Source organism: Hyalella azteca, unplaced genomic scaffold, assembly GCF_000764305.2.
Source record: "Hyalella azteca isolate HAZT.00-mixed unplaced genomic scaffold, Hazt_2.0.2 contig963, whole genome shotgun sequence".
Classification (NCBI taxonomy): domain Eukaryota; kingdom Metazoa; phylum Arthropoda; class Malacostraca; order Amphipoda; family Hyalellidae; genus Hyalella; species Hyalella azteca.
Genome location: NW_025931296.1, coordinates 187974 through 214548, shown reverse-complemented (window position 1 = coordinate 214548; position 26575 = coordinate 187974). Strand labels below are relative to the sequence as shown.

General features: G+C 38.8%; 1 protein-coding gene across 1 annotated transcript; it reads left to right on the top strand.

Annotated features, from left to right (window-relative positions):
- Positions 1–5953: 5953 nt before the first annotated feature.
- On the top strand, positions 5954–6697 carry LOC108669650. Its single transcript, XM_018157045.1, has one exon. It carries the CDS (start codon positions 5954–5956, stop codon positions 6695–6697), a length of 744 nt encoding a protein of 247 aa, XP_018012534.1.
- Positions 6698–26575: the final 19878 nt, after the last annotated feature.

Below are 26575 nucleotides of genomic sequence, written 5' to 3'. Positions count from 1 at the left end.
ATCAACAAAATAATTAACAGCCATGGAAATCAATAAAATAATAAACCATAAACCATATCGTTTTGACCTGTAATCATTGTACTTTACACTCAAGAAATGATAAACTTTTGTGGCATCCGTAGTCGGTTGAGCTGCATCGTTGAATCTACGTTTCAAGTTAAGATAATCTTAATTTTTTCTAATCCTAAATGTTAGGATGCTTAAAGGTTAAAAAAGTGTCATCCGCAAATCTATTAACGAATACAAAACACATGAATATAATAGCAAAGATCGGATCGAGAATTACTTCATTCCAAAATCATCAATTTGTTTGGAAAAATTTCCAGCAAATACGAAAAAGAGTTAAAAACTAATAATTCCAGGAGAGATTAGAAATTAAAGGCTGTTCTTCACGACATTGACAAGGTTATTATCATATTTAACTAACAGTTGAGGCCAATTTCAGCAGTTACTGAAGGGAGAGTAACTTCTAAATAAGATATAAGAATAAGCTCGATAATTCCACCAATATCCTTCATGCAACTTTAGTAGTGTTTCAATGTGTGCATCAAAATCTATTGAAAGCACAACTAACAATAATATTCGTTCAAAAATAACTTTTTAAAGACAACACTGCTAAAGAGGCCAGTACGTGTCTCAGATATTGCACATGTACAATGAATTTCTTACTTTATTTTAAATTATTAAAAAATTATTTTTTACATCATTTTTAAAATGCATAAAGAAAAATTTTTACATTTTCAAAATAATTCATTGTGGCAATTGATTCATGCATTGTCTCCGACATTACGCTAGTGTGCAAAATTTCAGATCGATTGGACAGGTATAAGTGTGTTGAATATCAATTATAAGATTGATAGCAGACAGACAAACAAACAACAAGCAGTGAAGTTAAAGAAAGGTGTTGTAAAAACAGATTTATGTTTTTATATATCAGATTGAAGTAACAGTTCCTAAAAAAACTTTTCAAGCATATTTTCATAAGTATATAAAGTGACACGCACATAACGTTCGAAAGAAGCCTGTTTCTTTATATTGATACTCCGACACATGATATTGAAAGAACTGTCTTTATATTTTAATATTTACAATTTGTTTTTGTATCATTATCATTTTCTGTAAAAGAATAATCATTATACCACTTCCACTCATTACCCGGTTTCATGTAAATATATATAAAAAAATATGTGTTTTAAAAGTACTTTTTAAAGACCACATTTCTAAAGAGGCCGGTGTCTCCAATATTACAAATTTAGAAAGAATTTCATAATTTATTTATAAATAATAAAATTAGAGTTAATTTTTTAAAATTATTTTGTTATTCTTTCAATTAATTCATGCATTGTGTCCGACTTTACGCAAGTGATCAAAATTTCAGATCGATTGGACAGATATAGTATTGTGTTAAATATTAATTATAAGATTTGTAGCTGACAAACAACAAGAAGTGAAGTCAAATAGAAGTGTGGTAAAATTTAGTTGGGACATGTGCCGAAAATAGGAAGAGAGCTTGAGTTAAGCTAAGAAACCGTGAATGATTATGAGAAAAGAAAAATTGTAAAGGAGGAAGAATTCATAATACACATACGTAACACATCATTTTCACGCATATTACTAAGCATCTCATATATATTACTAAGCATCTCAATTCCATCGCTATGCGGTAAGCTGAAAGTGACATCACTGATACATATCAGTTAATTAAATATGATTTCAAAAAATTTTTCTTATCCCCAGGTAGGAATTTCAAGTACGTAAGTTCGTGGGTGTACTGAAATTAATATATATATCTATTAATATGAATTTAAAACAACTCATATATATGATTAAATTAATTGTATATGATTTCAAAACAATATTTCTATCCCCAGGTGTGAATTTCAAGTACGTGGGTGTACAGTGCAAGCAGCAGTTCATGCAATCGCACTGGCGCATGACAGTCAATTTGCAAAGTTACGGTTGCTGGGGGCGAGCTTCGCAGTCGCTTTGGCGCGCAAGTTTTGCATTTAAATGACGTCTTTGGCGCCGCTCATGGCACCATCTGTGCCATCTGCACTCAGAGAAGGGAATGGGTCATGTTAACCAAATAGTGACACACTTTGGACAACACGTTTGCATGGTAAAAGGTGGATTATACTCGCTCATTTTTCTCAGTGTACCTCTCTTGTCCGCGACGAAAGCTGAACGCTCCTATCCAGCAGCTGTATTTATTATCGCCCTGTTTAATTAATAGTAACAATTGTAGAGCTAATAATACCAGTATGGTTTTCTGCGACTCTCTAGGTTATAAAAATTGTTTTTAGCTTTTGGAGAAAAATGGCAAGAAAATTGCATGAAGCGCAGACTGTCGTCCATGTAAATTTATCGTGAATGCCGATAGCCTTGCCACAGCACTAAAGTCACCTGCCTTCAATAGAAACAATCTTTATTTTAATAACAAAACTGAATGACATCTTTCTAGCGCGATAGAGCTTTGTTATCATCATGTTGTTATCGAATTTACAGATCACATTTCTGACGAGTATTGTATAGTTTTAATTTACGAACGGTGGAGTATGTGTTGTTTCTGCCGAGTCGTGACTAATATATATGTGTCATTATATATACAATGTGTCACATTTATAATGTCAATATAAATAACGATGTAATCGCAATTTTTCACACGTACGCTTCACGTAATCTTTCTGTTTGGACCTTCAGTCATCCGACCGAAGTTTAGCTGGACATAAATTGTCATTCGTACTTCATTCTGATATGATACATTTTTTGGTTAACTTGGATATAATTTTGCTTATAGTTGTTTATCTTGTGTATTAGATAGCTAATATTTCTGATGTCATAATTACAGAAACTATGTCTTCAAGATTACCCAAATAAAACTCCTTGAAACCTGAATGTCGAAATTTCGCCTAAGCCACTAGGGCTTAACAAACGACTTATATATGTGTCACAGGCAAGAGGATGACAGTGTATAACCCAAATACCTTTGCTCTAGAATTGCATGCTTATCACAAACACGACATCGAATACTTTTTTTGCACTGTATCTGATTGATTAATAATTCAGTAGGCATGATTTGTTTCAACATTTTCTTTTCCGTCATAGAATATTTCGCGGATTCAATTGTTGTCAGGACAGAGATTTTCCACTCTGCCCCTTCTGGCACTCCTATTCCCACTTCACTCCTATTCCAACTTCACTCCTATTCCCACTTCACTCCTATTCCAACTTCACTCCTATTCCCACTTCACTCCTATTCCCACTTCACTCCTATTCCAACTTCACTCCAACCAATTCCCGGTCTCGTTCCCACCGGGAACAAAATTACTCCAAACGCTGTACTCAGGAATAGCGCCTCGGGAATCTCGGTATGAGCTCCGGAATTCTTTTTTGTGTGTCTGGAATTGGGCGGAGAGGAGCGGCTGTTTTGTCGCGCTGTTTTGTATTCAAAGAAACCTTTCAGTTCCAATGAACAGAGATAACCGTTCACACTCTCACCTGTACACACGCACCTACACACACACACTTTCACACACACACATATACACACACACACCTACACAAACACACACACTTAAAACACACACACACACATACACACAAACATCACGCACATTTTGGTTCAATTGGCGGCATATCAACACAGCGTTGGTACAGCGCCACAAGAAAAGTGAGGATTAAACAGATGCGACCGAAATAAAAAAAATATAACTCTGTACTCACTGCAGTGAGTGACAGAGAGCGCATTTTCTCGTCGACGAAAACTTGAAGTCACGGACGGACGGACGGACAGACGGACGGACAGACAGACAGACAGACGGACATGGCGAGCACAATAGTGCATTTTTTCCATAAATGAGAAAATGCGCTAAAATGAGAAAACGAAACGGTAGAGTGAGATGAAAAAATACCATGACTAAAGTTATTAATGAAAAGGTTATTAATGATTGAGTTATTAATGATTAAATTGTTAATGATTAATTTATTAATCGGTAATTTATTAATTATTAAGTTATTAATGATAAAGTTATTAATGATTAAGTTATTATTGATTAAGTTATCAATTATTAAGTTATTAATGATAAAGTTATTAATGATTAAGTTATTATTGATTAAGTTATCAATTATTAAGTTATTAATGATAAAGTTATTAATGATTAGGCTAAGTTGTTAATGATTAAAATTCCTTCACGGTTTTGGAGGTTTTGTACGAGCGATTTGAATGGTTTTGAAGGTTTTATTACTTTTATTATGAATACATACTGTGCTTCCGCGTTCCGTTTATCTATTTATTTCATTTAAATGTTTAATATATATTATATGCTTCCCATTAGTGATGGAATTTATGATGGAGATTTTGTTAATGTTCGTAGTGTGATTGCGAGGAGAAAAATTAAATATTAAAAACTAAATATTTAATTAATAATAAAATATTATTTTGTAGTGATTTTAATGCAAATATTATTGTGTAATAGTGATTGTTATTATTGTGTAATGATCTGGCAAAAACCATCTACAATCTGGTCCAATCTCTGAAATTTGTTGACGTTTGGGGACTAAATTAATCAATAATTTGTGCTCTGTAAATATTCGTTGACATATGAAGACTAATTAATTAATAATTTGTGAGTTTTATTATTTTTCCACATTTTTACAATCAAAACTGCGCCCATGATTCGCGTATGAGAATTGATATTCTTTTATGATAGTTTCAGATTGTTGGTTCTACTGATGAGATTATTCAAAATTTAGTGGTTTAGTCTCAATTTTTTATTCTGTTTAAATGTTTTGATTTGTTGAAAAGCGTGTTGTGATACATACTTATTATATTTATGTATGTTTTCTCCGTTATTTATTAATAATTCATGCAAGCGTAAATTATTAATTAATACAAAATAATAGTAACAAATGATAAACAAAAGTTGAAGAACCAATCAGTGTCGTGGTTTGGTTTGTTTATACAGGCTCAGTACCGTGATTGCTGGTGGACCACAGTCGTGATAAGCGGATTGCACAGCTCTGGGTGTGATTGCATTAGCTTTCTACAGATAAACCTTGATGAAAAGTAAACAACTTAGCAAAAGTTCTGTATCAAGTGCAAAGTTTTCAATTTAAAACTGACTAATTGAGACTTTTGGAATAAGCATATTGCAAGCACTAAGCTTACTATTTGTTACATTCGATTGACACACATTTTATTTTTTGGCGGTTCTTTTATAAAAAAATCGTCGATCGTCACTCGAAATGCATTCAGTCATCGATCGCGAGCGGCAAACGAACGCGTTTATCGATCGAAATAAAAACATATCACGTTCACTAATCAACGATATCTGCTATTATACGATAAATGATGAGTTCTTTAAACCATCGCTGCAACGATGGCGTCGAGAATGACAGCTACAAAAAAGAACGTTACGTACAAAAAACGCGTTTGCTACATACACTTAATGCACTACGTACACTAAGCATGTGACTAACTCTATGCAAGTTACTTACACTACATTTAGCACGTTACGCACTCTTTGCAAATTACGTAATAAAAGAGCCTTACGTACACTAAGTAAGCTACGTAAGTATAGTTGCACATTGCCTACACTAAGCACATTATACGTACAAAAAACGCGTTTTCTGCATACACTTTGCGCACTACGTACATTATGCATGTGACTTTTACTAAGCACTTTACATACACTTAACACGTTAGGTATTCTTTGCAAATTACGTAATTAAAGCTCCTTACGTACTCTAAGTAAGTTAGGTATAGTATGCACATTGCGTACACTAAGCACTTTACGTACTCTAAGTTACGTACAGTAAGCATGTAACACACTGTCAGGGCAAACACTTTACCCTAAATTTTCGCCCTGCGCTAACGATAACAGCGTCCTTGCAATCTTCCGCTCCGGTGAACAGAGGGAACTGCCCCTACCCTCATGCCAGTGCCGCTACCCTCATGCCAGTGCCGCTACTCTCATGCCAGTGCTGCTACCCTCATGCCAGTGCCGCTACCCTCATGCCAGGGCTGCTACCCTCATGCCAGGGCTGCTACCCTCATGCCAGTGCCACTACCCTCATGCCAGGGCTGCTACCCTCATGCCAGTGCTGCTACCCTCATGCCAGTGCCTCTACCCTCATGCCAGTGCCCACAACCCTCATGCCAGTGCCTCTACTCTCATGCCTTTGCCGCTACCCTCATGCCAGTGCCTCTAACCTCATGCCAGTGCCACTACCCTCATGCCAGTGCCTCTACCCTCATGCTAGTGCTTCTACCCTCATGCCAGTGCCACTACCCTCATGCCAGTGCCTCTACCCTCATGCCAGTGCTTCTACCCTCATGCCAGTGCAGCTACCCTCATGCCAGTGCCGCTACCCTCATGCCAGTGCCCGCTACCCTCATGCCAGTGCTACTACCCTCATGCCAGTGCCACTACCCTCATGCCAGTGCTGCTACCCTCATGCCAGTGCCCGCTACCCTAATGCCAGTGCCCGCTACCCTCATGCCAGTGCCCACTACCCTCATGCCAGTGCCTCTACCCTCATGCCAGTGCCACTACCCTCATGCCAGTGCCTCTACCCTCATGCCAGTGCTTCTACCCTCATGCCAGTTGCTACCCTCATGCCAGTGCTGCTACCCTCATGCCAGTGCTGCTACCCTCATGCCAGTGCTGCTACCCTCATGCCAAAGCAGTTGTATTAACCAGTGCAGATGTACTCAGTGTAATACAAAGGTGCACAAAGCGGTTTTGTTTATGATGAATAATGCAAAATTTCATTTTTATTTTCTTATTGGTGAAGTAACAATGCAAGAATTTCATTTTGAAAGTTTTTGGTTCGACTTCTATAAGTTTTATGTGCACCCATGGCAAAAAAATCCAGAGATTAACGAAAATTTCAAATCGACCATGATCTCACCTATGGATTTAATTTCATTTCATCCAAATTTTTCTTCATCATTGTCATTCATGCTGTTCTAGAGTCTCTCGCATTCAATCAACTTTGCTGATCAAATAAATACCTCCATCTTGCAATGGCATGTGGCCGTGCTATCATAAATGCTGGAGTCCCGTTAGCCAATCAATGAAGGCTTTTCAAGCTGAACCATCAATCACAGTCAAAAAATAAGCCGCTACGTGCACTTACGGGAGTTTTGATAGTACTGTCTTTGGATTATATCTTTAGACCGTCCAATATCGTAAATATTGTTGATCGCCATCATCCCACTGTATCCATTGCTACTATTGCATCTTCTCTTTCAATCTTTAAAGTTGTCCTGATAAACGAATTCATTTATCATCCAAGATTCTCAACCAAAGATTCAATTGCAGACCAACAAAAAGCTTGAGGGGATATATTACAGACGACATGTTGGGACCTGATATGAAACTCAGCAACCTGCTGTGATCTGCCGCGAATATTTCGTGATCTGCTATGATCTGCGGCGACCTGCTGCGTTCTGCCTCGACATGTTGTGAGCTCCTATGATCTGCGGCAACCTGCTTCGATCTGCTATGATCTGCGGCAACCTGCTGTGATATGTTGTGATCTGCCGTAACCTGCTGTAATCTGCGGTGACATGCTGTGAGCTGCCGCGACCTGCTGTGATCTGCCGCAATCTGCTGTGATCTGTTGTGATCTGCTGTAATCTGCTGTGATATGCCGCGACCTGCTGTGATCTGCCGCGACCTCGGTGATCTGCTGGGATCTGCAACAACCTGCTGTGATCTCTTGTGATCTGTCGTGACCTGCTGTGATCTTCTGAGATCTGCTGCGAACTGCTGTGATCTGCCGTGAACTGCTGTGATCTGCCGTGAACTGCTGTGATTTGCTATGATCTGCCATGGCCTGCTGCGATCTGCCATGATCTGCCGCGATCTGCAGTGATGTCATTCTTACAAGTCGTTACTCGACAGAACTTTAATTCGCTGTTTCCAATCGCCTTCGATTTTGTGAGCTCATCGGAAAACATGGAACAGCTATCGTCATTTTCCGGAACTGATCTGATCACACTTGGCCATTTTTTTATGCCTTGAAGAACAGCGATTGTTGTTGCTGACTCAGTGGGGCTCCGGAGATGAAAGGACGAGGTCGTTTATTTTTGCTCAGTCGAAATTGAGTTCTCATTGTTGCCGGCGATGCTAGAAAATATTTGTGAGATAATTACTGAACTTACCGCATCTGCTGTATTTGTTCAAGCACGACTACATCTGCTGCAGCTGTTCAAACACGGCTACACCTGCTGCAGCTGCTCAAACACGGCTACACCTGCTGCAGCTGCTCAAACACGGCTTTACTTGCTGCATCTTATCAATTACGTGTAAGTAATTGATAAGATAAGAACTGATGTGTACACCTGCCTGTAACTGCACCTGCTAGTAACTGCACCTGCCAGCCACTGCACCTGCCAGCCAGTGCACCTGCCAGCCACTGCACCTGCCAGCCACTGCACCTGCCAGCCACTGCATCTGCCAGCCACTGCACCTACCAGTAACTGCACCTGCCAGCCAGAGCACCTGCCAGCCACTGCACCTGCCAGCCACTGCACCTGCCAGCCACTGCACCTGTCGTCCGACAATGCATCTTCCAGCGACCAACATTTCCCTATGGAAATATAGGCGCAGCGCCGCGGCGCTCGTCATTGATAATTTATTTGTATTTTGAGAGTTTTTAAACGTCTAAATTATGGCCGAATTTTCGACGGCCAAGGGTGGCTTATCAGTGGCTGCTTTACTGAATGCAAATAATTTCTAAAGGGTAGGTGAGCGTCCAAGACAAGTTAGTTGATCAAAGTATTGGAGCAACATACACACGGTAATTATTCATACGCTAGTTATATACTTAGTCGCCGTGTGTTGGCTGTTATCAAAATAGTTACGAGTTTGAAACTCCGGTAGCCAATCACTAAGGGCATTCCAAGCCGTTACTGACCAATCACGGACGAGAAATCAAGAGCTACGTGCACTAAGGACGCTACGTGTTCTAAGGCCGCTACGTATACTAAGGCTGCTACGTGTACTAAGGCCGCTAAGTGTACTAAAGCCGTTACGTATACTATGGCCGCTACGTATACTAAGGCCGCTACGTGTACCAAGGCCGCTATGTGTACTAAGGCCGCTACGCGTGCCAAGGCCGCAACGTTTAATTAAGCGAGTTCTAAAAGTACGGCTATTATTAATCTTCTTTACTTAGCTTTTGTTAGTTTTCGATGTATCATATGAAACCGTCCCTTCACATCTAAATCAATGTTACCAGCTGCTCTTCAAAAATGAGAGCTGCTTTTAAAAAATGAGAGCTATTCTTCAAAAATGAGAGCTGCTCTTCAAAAATGAGAGCTGCTCTTTAAAAATGAGAGCTGCTCTTCAAAAATGAGAGCTACTATTCCAAAATGAAAGCTGCTCTTCAAAAAATGAGAGCTACTTTTCAAAAATGAGAGCAACTCTTCAAAGATGAATGCCACTATTCAAAAATGAGATCTGCTCATCAAAATGAGAGCTGCTCTTCAAAAATGAGAGCTGATCTCCAAAAATGAGAGCTGCTCTTCGAAAATGAGAGCTACTCTTCGAAAATGAGAGCTGCTCTTCGAAAATGAGAGCTACTCTTTAAAATTGGGAGCTCCCCTTCAAAAAATGAGAGCTGCTTTTCAAAACTGCGAGCTACTCCTCGAAAATAAGAGCTGCTATTAAAAAATTAGAGCTGTTCTTCAAAAAATGGGAGATACCTCTCGCAAAATGAGAGCTGCTTTTCGAAATGAGAGCCAATCTTCAAAAATGAAAGCTGCTCTCCAAAAATGGGAGCTGTTTTTTTTCAAAAATGAGAGCTGCTCTTCAAAAATGAGAGCTTCCCTTCAAAATTGAGAGCTCTTCTTCAAATGAGAACTGCTCTTCAAAATTGAGAGCTGCTGTTTAAAAAGAGACTTGATCTTCAAAAATGAGAGCTACTCTTCAAAAGGAGACCTGCTCTGCAAAAAAAAATTCTCCAAAAATAAGACATTATCTTACTAAAATTTAAAATTGCTGATTACATTAAAAATAGTGAGACGTTATCTGTGCCTGCTGCATGTTGCCAAAAACGCTAGATGTAATTCGTACACTTCTACATTAATTAATATGGGCTACAGTTGAAAAACATTAAAACATAATCTCTGCTAAATTTAAAGCATTACATTTGTGGTAAATTTTCCTTTCCTTAGGAAAAACATTTATGCTGGCGGTGAATGCAGCACAAGTTCATAATATCCTCAGCCTGGAAATATTAAATCTTCTAGATAGAAAATTCAATTTAATTTTTTAAAATAGCAAAAAATAGATGATTGCCTCAGCGTCGGTAATGGTAAGTTCTACGATGGAGGCTTGATTCAATCTACCGTCTCTGATCAGTTTTGTATGAATCCTGAACTTGAATTGACCTATAAATATAAGATTAATATCAAATTGCCAACAATCTTGCTCAGCTTTACGATCCTAGACTACAACCAGCAGGTGATCTAGGCTGGCATTGCAAACTCGCAATTGCAGAGTGCAATCGCCGGTGAGGGAATAGAGCTTCTTGTCATTCACGATTACCACGACAATCATCCTCATGATGACCTGGCATGATTAAAAAAACAGCCATGGTAGAAATGGAGTAGATGAGACCTGCTATTAGTAGAAATAGAGTAGATGAGACCTGCTATTAGTAGAAATGGAGTAGACGAGACCTACCATTTATAGAAATGGAGTAGATAAGACCTGCCATTAGTACAAATGAAGGAGATGAAACCTGCCATTAGTTAAAATGAAGTAGATGAGACCTGCCATAAGTAGAAATGGAGTAGATGAGACCTGCCATTAGTACAAATGAAGGAGATGAAACCTGCCATTAGTTAAAATGAAGTAGATGAGACCTGCCATAAGTATAAACGGAGTAGAATAGACTAGCCATTAGTAGAAATGGAGTAGATGAGACCTGCCGTTAGTAGGAATGTAGTAGATGATACCTGCCATATGTAGAAATGGAGTAAATGAGACCTGCCATTAGTGGAAATTCAGTAGATGAGACCTGCCATTAGTAGAAATGAAGTAAATGATATATGCTATTCTTTGGAATGGAGCAGATGAGACCGACAATAAATAGAAACGAATTAGATTACACCTGTCACCTGTAGTGGAAAAAAAATGTCAAAAAATTCCCAATTGCTTCTTCGCATGTTTGATCTACGAAAAGACCGAGCGCCCCGGACCCCACGCCTCACCTCCCCCCCCCCACGTGGATTTTTTTTTCGGAATAAATTTTTTTTCGGAATCAATTTTCAGCGGCGCCTCCCGTGGGGAAAGTTGAGAGCGATGACCTGGACCAACCTGCAGCAGACTTCATACTGATGACAAAAAAAAACAAACGTGTTGCTGCTTCAATCCTCCGGAGCTTCAGTGGGCCAAGATCAACTGCTTGAAATGTACCCTTCTTTCTTCATAATATCGTTCTAAAAAACAAATGAATAGAAGAAAGAAATTTTCCTGTAGCATTTTTTATTTTCTTTTTTTATCACTTGATGCGATCGCGAGAAAATTTAAAACCTGCCTACATCGACTAATGAACTTTTGATAAAGCCAATGACTATGAAACTAATAATAAAAATATTAAATTTGATATAAATGCATACAAAATATCACAAAGGCTCAACAAACCCCATTGACTCTCGGCAGATTTGTGACGTCAAGTACTACCTAATCTAATGATTTATTAATTTAATCTTGCTTCCCAGCGGACGAATGAGTAATTCGGCATCAAATTGACTATCAATCTGATTTAGATGATGTTTTTACTGCTCTAAATGAATAAAGTTGAGTATTTTTAACGTTCAGAAGTAGCGATCAACGTGTATATAAATATTTAACTGAAATATTGGAAAATAGTTCTAAAACCCATGCATAATAAAAATTTACAAGGATTTAAGTAAATTTCCTTACTCTATTCGGTCTTTGAAATTCAGTTATTTTTTAGTGCACCAAAAAAAAACAGGCTACAGGCCTCATTTTCTTGCACCGTAGCTGAGAGCATTTGTCCAGTTGTGCGTCCCACAGTCAGACAAGAACTTTACTGCTGCAGTCACACCGATTGCAAGGAAAAAATTCCCTAAGTAACTTATGTTTTTTCTACTACAAATCCAGGAAGCTGCAGCAGAAAGCGAGACGATGATTTTCCTTAATGAAATCACGCACGAAGCTCTGAAGAATTTCAGCCCAGACGAGTTCACTATACGAGAGCCTGCAGGCGAAGTGGGGATACCGCGTTGTCTAGAATAACCCACTTCGATACACTTGAATCATTATATTTGAATTATTATTTGCAAAACTAAACAAAATAGATCGAGAATTTCATGCTAAAAATACGAATTATAAGGTATTTGAAGTTCTGTTACGCAGGGAATGGTAAAAGTTCATGTGACATTAATTTTCACGATGAAATTAAAAAGATTTAGCGAGAATTAAAGAGAGAGATGAAGAGAGTTACTGGCAGTAAGTGACGATATGTAGACAGAGAGAATGGATGATAGAGAGACATCTAGAGACGAAGATAAAGAGACTCGTAGAATAGAAATACAAATTAAAATAAAGAGAGATACAAGGAGAAAGAAAGAGAGAATAGGAGCTACTCATGTGAAATGTAATGTATGGATGGCAGCAAATAAAAAACAGCAAGAGAAATATTAATTCTAAAATACGGCAAAGATTTTTATAGTACATTCAATTGTTTTAACGCAGTGACGTTACTCATACAAATTTAAAGTGCAACTCGTAAGCTGAATGCGACCGCAAATAATACGACTGGATCGGTTGGAACGGTTATATATAATATGAAAATGTTATCAGGAACAGGCTTGAAGTGTTCGTTCTTATCAGACGTGAACTAAACACGTTATCAGGAACAGGCTTGGAGTGTTCGTTCTTATCAGATCTGAACTAAACACGTTATCAGGAACAGGCTTGATGTTTTCGTTCATATCAGATCTGAACTGAACACGTTATCAGGAACAGGCTTGAAGTGTTCGTTCTTATCAGAAGTGAACTGAACACGTTATCAGGAACAGGTTTGATGTTTTCGTTCATATCAGATCTGAACTGAACACGTTATCAGGAACAGGCTTGAAGTGTTCGTTCTTATCAGATATGAAGCACCGCGTTGACGCTGAGGTCGTAAAGCTCGCAGGATTTACACGCTGTTTACCTGGCGTAAACTGAGTGCCTCGCTCCCTCACACCTCCTCCAGCTTTTGCATAATAACGAAAGCTAAGCACGAATACAATAAAAAAACAGTATTTATAAGAGTAATTTTTTAAAGATATTTATTATCGTTATAAAGCCAAATGAATATCCTCATTGTTGTCTCAAATGATGAACATCTGCAGCCATTAGCATCAAGGTCAACACAAGTTTATTTTTTTAGTTAAATAAAATCTGTCTGTAGTTAGCTAGTGAAAATAAGACAAAATTTCAATGCATTTTAAATTTACATATAAAAATTGATCGTTTTATTCTGAGTTCGTCTCAGACCAATTTATATTAAATGACTAACAAATTTAAACACCTGCTTCCTGTCGCGTTGCGCTCTGTCTTGTACAATAATATTCAGTATATTCAGTATTGTTATTGCAATAATATTCAACATTGTTTGTTGCAGAATTATTTCATAGAAACATGTTAATCATTTTTCTTTACATGTTCGTATCATATCTTGAGCTTCAATAAGCAGCATCATGCACCGTGAGCGCTTGATTTGCATACCACTCTAGCTTGTTAAAATAGCTATTTAAATTTCCCCGGCACCACCAGCTTTCCACAAAGATTCCACAATTCCACTAAATTCATCCAAAACGGAAGCTAAAGTGCCAGTGTTCTACTTTATAGAAAAACGTACGTTAGCAAGGAAGTTCTGGTGTAATGATAAACCTAGACTTTCGATTAACAATTTATAGAGACACTCCCTTCAAATGCAAGCTTAGATGTGTATAAATTTTAAGACACAAGTTTATTATGTCTTTCATGACTATATCTTACAAGTTTATTATATCTTACATGATTACATCTTACATGATTATATCTTTCAAGTTTATTATATATTACATGATTATAACTTACAAGTTTATTATATCTTACACGATTATATCTTACAAATTTATTATATCTTACAAGTTTATTATATCCTACATATTACCAACCTCTATAGTGTCCTTTGTAACTAGCCCTACCAGCGAGCAGTGCACAGGCTTCCACCAGCAATCATCTTTTTTATGTGGAACCTCGCCAGATTCTAAGTACGGTCTACGACATTTAAGACCAGAGAAGGGTTTTTAGAGCAATTTCTCATTTATGGAAAAAATGGGGTCGCCTGCCGAAGACCACCACTGCCATGGATGTAATGGACCATCTTGGTTCCTGCCTGCCGGAACGTAGCCTTCAACACTTCAAGCCGTCCGTATCTAGGCCGTGGGTCGAACCAGCCCTTGGTCGCATGGCCACTTGTCGAAGGACGATAAATTTTGGAACAGAACTATGCTATCTGAAACCTAACCTCAGATGCGGTGAACGTAAACGTACGTATTTTAACGATGCCTGGAAGTCATATTCGATCCGCGGCCTGGTGGTGCACGGCTGGTGGTGGTCAAGGCCGGAAGAGGACAAAGTCGAGTGGTGCACGGCTGATTTGTGTAGGTCTGGAGAGATCCACGGCGTTCGATTCAGGGCTTATTGGTGCACGAAATTGGTGGTGCACGTCTGCGCTCCCGAAAAAATGCACTATTGTGCTCGCCATGTCCGTCTGTCCGTCTGTCTGTCCGTCCGTGACTTCACGTTTTCGTCGACGAGAAAATGCGCTCTCCATCACTCACTGCAGTGAGCACTGAGTTATATTTTTTGGGGTCTATCCCCACGTCAGTGAAGGGTACACCGCTAAACCCACAGTAAAGGAGGGCTCACTGGCCTACACCCATTCCAAAAAACGCTCCGCAGTGCTTAACCCACAGCAAATGACGATCTGCACAGCCTAACCCCAAAACAAGGGAGGGTTCACGGAACTGACCCCATACCAAAAAAATATAACTCAGTACTCACTGCAGTGAGTGACAGAGAGCGCATTTTCTCGTCGACGAAAAAGTGAAGTCATGGACGGACAGACGGACGGACGGACGGCTATGGCGAGCACAATCGTGCATTTTTTCCATAAATGAGAAAATGCGCCAAAAAGGTCCATTGTACCTAACCCCACAGACAATTATCTATTGAACCTAACCCCAGGAAAAGTAGGGTTCATAGACCTAACCCCGCAGCAAAAGAGGGTCTACTGAACCCAACCCCACAGCAAAAGAGGGTTCATAGACCCAACCTCTAAGTGAAGGCGGGTCTACTGAGCCTAACCCCTGGGCAATGATGGGTTCACAGACCCAACCCCACAGCAATAGAGGGTTCACAGACCCAACCCCACAGCAATAGAGGGTTCACAGACCCAATCCCACAGCAATAGAGGGTTCATAGACCCAACCCCACAGCAATAGAGGGTTCATAGACCCAACCCCACAGCAATAGAGGGTTCATAGACCCAACCCCACAGCAACATGGCGGCTTTAACGGTTATTGCGTCTCGAGATGGCCCGGGCTAGAGTATTAATTTCAGCCCAGGATTAAAACTAAGACGACAAAGAAAATCTGGGGAAAATTCTTGGTCATTGGAGGTCACGAGCCATGATTTTCCAAGTTATGACTCATTTCTTTTGATGATTTTATTTAATAATATTGTCTCGAGTTTTGCTTCTTATTGTTTGATTGTTATTGATAGTACTAAGATAGAAGTGAACGGGGAGAAGTTCTCGATGAAGAATTTTCGGATGACGCTGTTCAAACATTTCTCCGTAAGGTCCGTCGTTAGGGTTTGACCGACAGAGTTTCTTGGTAATGAAACTTTTGTAGGAAATAAACACAAAGATTGATTTTTCAACAGAAAAAATAAGAATGTAAAACTATGCGAAGTTGTTTAATAAATTACAATTAAAAACACAGTAAATAAAAAACACAAGAGCAAGAGCATTGCATTGACTTTGACTGAGCACAAGCGGAAAAAATGTGGTCTTCGATTTATACAATCGAAATGTTAATCATTAAAATAATATATTAATTTCTAATCGAAATAAATTATCTTAGCAGAAACCAGCAGAGATTCAATTTCAATACCATAAGAAATTTAAAGGGTGACTACGAATTCTAACTCAACAGGACAGTTTAAATACTATAAATCATGATTAGTTGTAGTATAACGTATCTATGCAGACTGATATTTCTTCTTGGAACCTATTTTACCTAAATTCCTTTGCATATTTTCGATGAATTACGTATTATCGTTAATTACCTAAACGTAAGCTTTCACAGCCAATACATTCATCAAGCCAAACACCTTAAAAATTTCCTTTGTATATTTTAGCTGAACTAAGAATTTTCATCTAAACGTAAACTTTCACAGTCAATACATTCATCAAGCCAAACATCTCCAACACGACGACGAACAGCAGCAAGAAGAGCACATTACCCTCAGGTTGAGGGCACGACCCTCAACCTGAGGGTAATGCCCACAAATCCCCTCATTCATCACGACAAGATCAATACGGCGTCGTGCCCACAAGCTGCGTCTGCTATAAAACACATTAAACTTATTGCTCTCTGCCCCCTGAATTTATTGTAGCCTCCCAACACAAAAGGGTGTACGGCGGAGAGCAAAAGCCACAAGGATAAATTCAGTAACAATGAATAAGCACATCATAAATAGGGGTGTACGTTTTCAAACGCTGTATTGACGTAGAAATAAACTTCACATATTGGTAAAATGTTTGAAAAGTACTAAATTTATCCCACACGGATAATTTTAGTAACAATGAGAAAGCACATCATAAATAGGGGAGTACATTTTCAAACGGGGGATTGACGTAGAAATAAACTGCACACATTGGTAAAAAGGTTTAAAAAATACTAAATTTATCCCACACGGATAATTTTAAAAACAATGAATAAGCACATCATAAATAGAGTTTACATTTTCAAACGGGGGATTGTCGGAGAAATATACTGCACACATTTAAAAAAAGGTTGAAAAATACTGAATTTATCCCACACGGATAAATTCAGTAACAATGAATAATTACATCATAAATAGGGTATTGAATTTTAAACGGGGTATTGACGTAGAAATACTGTAAACTGCACGCATTGGCAAAATGTTCTAACAGTTCACCTAAGAAAGTTGCAATAGGAAAATTATTCCACAAATAGAATGAATTCTGTATTTTTTATTTGAATTTGTTTCATTAATGACACTCTAAGAAATTGTTCTGAAATCCGTTATTTTTTATTCTGGTTCATTCATCTTTGATGTTTCAATGTTCAAACTTGTAGTGCCGATATCTTAATGATATTTGTACGGAGCTTTTCATCTTACATGTCAATTTAATTGCCTCAAGTTCATGATGATGAGGGATAATAGTTAGTAATAAGAGAGAATAATGCGTTCTACCCGTACATTGCCCAAGCTATTAACATGTGTGTGCCAAATTTTTTATTTTTTATTTGTACATTGCAGCGGTAACATGCGCATGTTTATGATAGTGAGGATACAGTAACTTGATTGTACTGCGAGATATATGTAGTCATGTGTGCTGTTGAACATTTACAGGATTTTTTTTTTTCAAAATTGTCCACTAAATTCAACCACTTGTAGCTTCCCAACGAGCCAGAAACGTTATATTAATTAATCGCTATACTTTTATATTTTTCATTACGAAAATAAAGTTCATGACTAAACTATAACAGGACGAAATTAAAAAAAATGTTGCCATAAGGCTCAATTTTTCTAGAAATACCAATCTTTGACATCCAAATATCCCTTATTTATAGAGGCAAGTCGCATGGTTTGTTTTGGAGATATTGAACCAGAAGTGCTTGATAGAAAACGAACCTTAAGCTCCTTCAACGCAATATGGCGACGACGAAAATTCCCCGCACCATATAGAAATCTTATTCTGTAAATAATGAAATATTTCTGGTTGAGAAACGAAAATAAATTGCTACTGCACGGGTGTGCGCAGATATTTTGCATCTCAAATATAAGCAGTTTTCTTCTTGAAATTTTAGAAGTCGATGAATATTTCTGTAGAGGATACAAAAATATTTATTATATTTATAATAGCAACCTGAATAATTTGGCGGGCGATCTTTTTTTCTCCGTATTTGATATAAATAAAGATAACTCCGTAATTCTACAAATGCAAAATAATTTCGTAATTAAAATTCTAAGCTACTGGTCATTACAAAATCAACCTATGAGATATAAGTAGTCATATAATACAGACGAATCTTGTGAAGATAATTTACAAAAATTTGTATGAAGCCAACTTGTGATCCGTAATTTGTAGGTCCTTAACAAACGTTCTCAGTTAATCATCGATTCTAATGAGAAACGAATACGGTAAATAATATTTTCTGCATATATGTTTTTTCCATTTTCCAGCTATATCTCTCCTTTCCTACTCAAACTCAACTTTTTCAAGCGCTATCTGTTTCTCCTTTCCTACTCAAAGTATAGGATTTCCAGCTATATCTCTCATCCGCTATACTCAAACTATAGGTTTCAATATGCAGGTATTTTAGTTTGAACGTGTCATTATTAATTTGTATAATTTTGTCTCCTACTGTAAAATATGAATAAATATTCAGCATAAAAATCCCAAAATTTTCCCATGTAATTGTAATATTTTTTAGTATCAAAAATTTTGAACTACACATATATTTAGCGGCCTATGTCAACAAATAGTTCGTGATAAACTATGCAAATATTTTTTCATTCCAGTTCGGAAATTCAGGTGTTGATGAACTGCAATGTAAAGGAAAAAAATTTGTTTACGAAACCATTTGAATTCTATATTTTTAAGAGCTACGACTAATTAGAAACTTAGTCACACCGACAAAAAAAATTCTAATTAGGACAAGGATTTCGTTAAAAAAATTGACGGTATTGCTTTGATTTAAATACGGGAACAATGAACAATTACCACGTCTGTTGTAAAACAGACTAAATTTTTTGTATACATAAATTCATCCATTAAGAGATTAAGGGACATTCCTACAATTCACACGATTTTTATTTCCAAGAATTGATGTTTCGCCTTGTCTTATGATACTCAAATACTAGGAGTTAAAACCGTGGATTTAATTGATAAATGCGTCATGTGAATTTATGCTCCCAGATGAAGAATAATTATATACCAAAAACACTTAATAGGTTTAATCAACTTAATTTGCTAAACTATTTCAGACATATGATGATCAAAATGATAAAAAAAACAAGTAGATTCTCTCATACGGAAACTATAAGAAAATATATTTTTAATAAAGAAAATAGATAAACAAGCTAAACAAGATTATAACGGCATCCTCTTGAATAGGATTTTACGCCTTCGAAGTTTAAGGAAAAATCGTGGATGCGAACTACAACATTTTAATGGTCTCTAATTGATTCATATATATAGGAGTTATGATCAAACCACTGAGGAAACTTCTTCATTTATCCTGCAAATACTTTGGTAGTTTCTTTTAAACACACGAAATTGCTCTTTTAAAGAGAATCATGACATTTTTCTTCTGATACAATTATTTTGAATTAAACCACTTCCCAAATTTCGTACAATTCCGTCAACATGTTTCTAAAATATCGAATTTGAATGATCGAAATAATGGTGCTGGAAGCCGTGTAAGTCTGCTTTCGCAGTCGTGTGACGCTACATGCGCTGTCATGTGACGCTGCATGCGCTGTCATGTGACGCTACATGCGCTGTCATGTGACGCTGCATGCGCTGTCATGTGACGCTACATGCGCTGTCATGAGACGCTGCATGCGCTGTCATGTGACGCCTCATGCGCTGTCATGTGACGCCACATGCGCTGTCATGTGACGCTACGCTACGTTCGCTGTCATTTGACGCTACGTGCGCTGTAATGTGACGCTACATGCGCTGTCATGTGACGCTACATGCGCTGTCATGTGACGCTACATGCGCTGTCATGTGACGCTACGTGCGCTGTAATGTGACGCTACATGCGTTGTCATGTGATGCTACATGCGCTGTAATGTGACGCTACATGCGCTGTCATGTGATGCTACGTGCGCTGTCATGTGACGCTACATGCTCTGTCATGTGACGCTACGTGCGCTGTAATGTGACGCTACATGCGCTGTCATGTGACGCTACGTGCGCTGTCATGTGACGCTACATGCGCTGTCATGTGACGCTACGTGCGCTGTCATGTGACGCTACATGCGCTGTCATGTGACGCTGCATGCGCTGTCATGTGACGCTACATGCTCTGTCATGTGACGCCACAATCGCTGTCATGTGACATTACGTTATGCGTCTCGCTTCGTGTTTACGACTTTCCGTCTCGTAAAATCTCTTCAGCAGAACCAGAAGATCGTCCCGCTGGCCTTAACTGTCACTTTTTTAAAAGGCCTTTCAATCGACCCGGTGAAGACACGAAAAATAAGGGAAAATGCATCCAAGAACCGCAAGAAAAGGGACGCAAAACCCAGCCATGGTGAATTAAATTAGAAAGACTTACGTCGTTTTATGCGTTTTTACTTACGCAACTTGCATAACAACGGGGATAAAAAATATTTTGGTTGAGGAGAATTTGGCTAGAGATAAAAGAAGACTTAAAGTGCGAAAATTATTGTCAAAATCTAGCTACATAATTTTTTACAATGTAAATTGTTTTACGAAAAATTCTGTACAATTTATAATCATATAGCTGGGAAATATTCAATTATGATGTATAATATTTTGTTTCACAAGGAACCACTTTTCCATCAATCGGTCAACTCGTTCCATGATTAACGAAGACTAAAGCTTACCAGTTGATGACGAATGGTATCCGTGTTTCTTCCGTTAACAATAAGATCAATATTTAAAATGATTGAAGATTTTAGTTCGTTGATTAAATGATAATCATTTGTTTGGAATACTGATGGCGAGGGAATGCTAGGCAGCTGTACACTACACTGACGGTATATACGTGGAGCAGGAATGATGCAGTGGCCGTGCAGTGGTGACCCAGCAGTAGTGCAGTTATAGTGCAGTATAGTGGTGACACAGTGTTGATGCAGTTATGTGGTGAGGTGCAGTTATAATGCAATGTTTGGTGGTGACAAACTCACGGTGCGTTGTGTTGCAATTGCGATGTTTGCAACATGTTGCTCGGTACGGTGATGTTGCAATTGCGATCGATGTTTGCAACGTGTTGCTCGGTACGGTGATGTTGCAATTGCGATCGATGTTTGCAACGTGTTGCACGGTGCGGTGATGTTGCAATTGCGATGTTTGCAACGTGTTGCTCGGTGCGATGATGTTGCAATTGCGATGTTTGCAACGTGTTGCTCGGTGCGGTGATGTTGCAATTGCGATGCTTGCAACGTGTTGCTCGGTGCGGTGATTATTCATAACAATTTTCATAATAATATAGTGGATACTCCATAATTGAAGAAAAAAACCCACCAACGGTTGCGCGCACGCACATGAGGGCATTGGAGAACGTGTAACGTCCTAGAAAAAAAAATGAGTAAATTGGAGAAACAGGATATAGAAAGGTTTTAGTTATGGTACGCCCTGAGCCAGCCTTGTATAGCTGACTGGAAAGCAGGTAGCGATGTAGCTGCCACGACCTCTGCACTCAGGGAGTTCCATATTCTGATGGCCGACGGAAAGAAGGAGTGTAGGTGGACGTCGGTTCTGCTGCGTGGAACCTGCGGCTTCTGTTGGTGCCACCTTGTTGCTCGTGTGACTGGTTGAAACAGTCCTGAAGGAGGTTGGACATCGACTAGGCGATGCAGCATTTTGTACAGCATGCATGCTTTGTCTGCCGTTCTCCTCAGACGGAGCTCTTCCAGCTCAAGTTTGGCTACCATCTCAGTGGCACTGGAAGTGGGGCTAAAGTCTCCCAGGATTCTGCGGGCCGCTCTGCGTTGTACCATCTCAAGAGAGGTTCTCAGGTGCTGCTGATGCGGATCCCAGGCCGGTGATGCATATTCTAACAGCGGTTGTACGAGGCTTTTATAGCAGTGAACTTGGACTTGTGTTGGGCATCCCTTAAGATTTCGACAGGCGAACGCGCAGGACCGGTTGGCTCTGGCTGCAGTTGCCTCGATGTGATTCCCCCAGTGCAGAGTTTCTGATATTTCAACGCCGAGGTATTTGGCGCTGGGGACTTGTTCCAGCGCCTGTCCATAGAGCGAGTAGGTAGTGGGCACTCTATTCCTCTTCCTGGTGACTGACAGCAGGTGGCACTTGTCAACGTTGAAGGCCATCTGCCACTTTTGTTCCCACATTACCAACTTGTCTAGGTCTTCTTGTAGTCGTTGCGCGTCAAGTCGCGATCGTATGCAAGAATACATGAGCGTGTCATCAGCAAAAAGTCTGACTCTGGCGCTGATTCCTTCTCCAAGGTCATTGATGTATATAAGAAACAAGGTCGGTCCGAGCACCGAGCCTTGTGTGATGTTGCAATTGCGATGTTTGCAACGTGTTGCACGGTGAGGTGATGTTGCAAACTCACGATGGTGGTGCGGTATGTTGCAATTGTGAGCGTTATTGCTGATGCGCAGTGATGTTACATTGTAACATCATTCAAATGAGGCCGCCATCATTAATGATAAGGCCTCGGCTATAAATATCAAAATTGCCATATTCATCAAGTCTTTGAAATTGGTTTCGAAATGATTTTTCGAATTTAAATTGTTAATTAAAATCCGATTTGCATATTTTATGAACTTGCCAATCAAAATCTCACTATTCAAATCTTACAAACCTTGATGAGCAATCTTATTACATATAAAATGTCGTTCATGCAATAAAATGTTTATGGAAACCTACATTTTGATCTGTTAAAGCCAGTGAAAAACATCGCTTGAAAAATTCCGATAAAAAACAATTACTATTATTTAATTGAACTTGTAGAAAAAATACATCCTAGCTTGAAATATTTTAAAAATTTTAATATCATGACTTATTGTATAACTTACCAGATAATATTTTGTACTGTATTGATTACGTTTTACCTAACAATTTTTAAGATTGCTACCTTAATGTCGTAACTCTTACTTATTTCTTCATGATGATATCATAGAATTGCTCCTATCACTCCCCCTGTGATTAATGAATTGCATATAATTTTATGCCAACTTGTCGGCATTTTCATTCTTTTTAAAACATTTTCTCGTTTATGGAAAAAAGGCGCTATTGTGCTCGCCATGACCGTCTGTCTGTCGGTCCGTCCGTGATTTCACGTATTCGTCGACGAGAAAATGCGCTCTCTGTCACTGTGAATACAGAGTTATATTTTTTAAGTAACAGGACGGATTTTTTACGCTGAAGAATAGACATGAGGGCTGAGGCTGCGACGCTCGCAATGCGTATTTGCGCAGTCTAATGGCCGCTCTGCAGTGCCCCAGACATTCAGGGCATTCAGGCGTACGAACAGTCTAGGGTATCATGCCAGACATAACGATTACGCAGAGTAAAAGTTAACATATCATGATTAACGTGTTGAATGTTCCAATAATCACCACAAGCACCTGCAATTATCGTGTCGTGGCGTGTTAATAGTTCGTGTACCGGGTTGTTAAGTCTGGTCGTTTCTTGTGATTTTCTGTTTAATTAGGAACTTGTGGAAATTGTACACTCGGTTTTGCAAGGAAAGGACGTTAAAACTTATTCAAATATTATATTTTGCTCTGAAATTTTTTTAATTTTCCACCACCTATCACTGTTAATGAAACGCATAAACATAAGCAAACACACGTATGTATTTGAATAACTTATTGATCATCATATGTTTGGAAGCCTTCAGTAAACACATGACCTTACGATGAGTTTGGGACTTCCTAGTCCACAGTCACGCTGATGCGCCGCCTTCGTCGTCCTCCGTCTCCGTCTCGTCGCTAGGCACATGCAAATTTAACCTTGTGATTTGGTACATTTACTCATTCCGCAAATAATCAAGAAGTCCAGTTTTTTCTATCATGAAAGATTATGAGTATCCGAGCTCCTGACTTGGTGGGTGCAAATAGTTGACTCAAATAATCATGAACTCAAAATTTTTCTAAGGTGACTGTTTTTGAGTATCCGGGTTTCTGGTTAAGAGGTGGCAAATGGTCAAGTGAAATTGTCAAAAACTCAAGTTTTTCTATCATGAGTGTTTTTAGGTATCCGGATTCTGGCTAAGTGGTTACGAACAGTCGTTGAGTATACGGATGGGAGCGCAGCCGTGCACCACCAATTTGTGCACCAATAAGCCCTGAATCGAACGCCTTGGATCTCTTCGGACCTACACCAATCAGCCGTGCACCACTCGGCTTTGTCTTCCTCTGGCCTCGCATAGAACCTGCCGTGCACCACCAGGCCGCGGATCGAATCTGACTTCCGGGCATTGTTAAATTACGTAATTTTACGTTCACCGCATATGAGGTTAGGTTTCAGATAGCATAGTAATGTTCCATAATTTATCGTCCTTCGACAAGTTGCCGTTCGACCGAGGGCTGGTTCGACCCACGGCCTAGATACGGACGGCTTGAAGTGTTGAAGGCAACGTTCCGAAAGGCAGGAATCATGATGGTCCATTACATCCAGGGCAGTTGTGGTCTTCGGCAGGCGACCCATCCGGATTTTTGAGTATCCAGATTTTTGAGTATCCAGATTTTTGAGTATCCGGATTCTAGGTTAAATGGTTACTAACAGTTGGTGAGCATTCGGATTCTAGGTTAAGTGCATACGAACAGCCGTTAAATATCTGGATTTTGGAGTATCCGAATTTTTAGTATCCGTATTTTGTGAATCCGGATTCTAGGTTAAGTGGCTACGAACGATCGTTGAGTATCCGGATTTTTGTGTATCCGGATTTTAAGTATCCGTGTTCTAGGTTAAGTAGTTACGAACGGTCATGTTAGCCGGACAAAATAAGGCCGCGCTATGTGCGGCCAGTCGCACAAGCACTCGACAATCAGCTTGGCAATTTTGTCCACATTTGTCGTAGCTCGGCAACAAACACAGACAAATTGGACCACAGTGTTGCGATGGTGTTTGTCAAAGGGGGCAAACGAGCGACGTTTGTTACGTTTGTGGCTGCTTTGTGAGACGCTGCAATGTTATAAGCAATAACATTATTGTACAAATATTGGTATCAGCACTCTTAGAAAAAGAATAACTAATAAATTTTAGGAATGAAATTCAATTCAGGCTCTCGTTAGCAGGAGGATGTTTTTTATTATGTCAAAAGAAATAGAAGTTTTAGTCTAAAAATATTAGAATTTTGGAACTAATATATGCGAACTTGATCCATTCCCTTTCAAGTGTAAGTGCCGTTGTATGACGCTGCATGTAACGATGCATGCAATGCCATGTAATGCTGCCAGGGCTGGCATTTAATGCTGCTATGTAATGCTGCAAGGGCTGGTATGTAATGCTGCAAGGGCTGGTATGTAATGCTGCAAGGGCTGGTATGTAATGCTGCCAGGGCTTGCTAGTGCTGTGTGCTGCATGTGCTGTTACATGTGATGCTACGTAGGGCTGCATGGGCTCTTATATAACGCTTCATTCAAGTGATGTAACATGATCTGTCATGAGACACATGGCGCCATGTTATATTATATGTGACGACAGCATTCAAACGCGTCCAAGAATAGACTCAACATTGCAATGTAGCGGCATACGTTTGCATTAAAGATGTAATTCACATCTTCAAGGAATGGTATTAGACGTACATGGCCGGTAAGTCAGTTTTAGCGAGATTTCATAAAAAAGTTTTTAGGTCACTCGGAAACAAGTTACGAACATTGCAGGAATAGGCGATAAGCCGGACTGAGCCTATTCTTCAGCGCCGACACCACCACTCCACTCCATGGTATTATAAGTTTCCTTAATTATTTTTTTTTAAATTTCAAGACAATTAATATATAAATGCAAGGGACTAGCTCTCTCTCTGGGTGTAACTCCTGTGTTGCTAAATTCAAATATTCTCTGAGATATTGAAAAGAAAATGTACATTATTTTTATGAATTCACGCTTTCTTTCGTTAACTGATCATTTTTTAGGGCATGTAAATGCGTAAAAATTTCATCTTTCAATATTTTTTCCTGACAAATATTGTAAACAGAGAACTTAAAATTACTGGTTTATTGACCTTTTTAAACACATTATTTTTTTTTACTTCCAACAAGTTCTTTAGGAGTGAACAAATTGTCATGCGAGTATTATCAAGATATATTTGACTTAGCTTTCATGCAAAGATTAAATCTATATTAATTTCGACGGAGAATTTCGGCAACCTTACAAAAATATTTTAATGGAGCTACGAAGACATATATGATTCTTCTATATATTTTAAGCAAAACTAACCTTATTAACCTAACCCTTGACAGGAGCATCCCCTAGTTCTAGTTCTTTATAAATATAATTCTTTATAAGTTCTTTCTAGTTTCTATTTCTTTATAAATCTAGTTCTTTATAAGTTCTTTCTAGTTT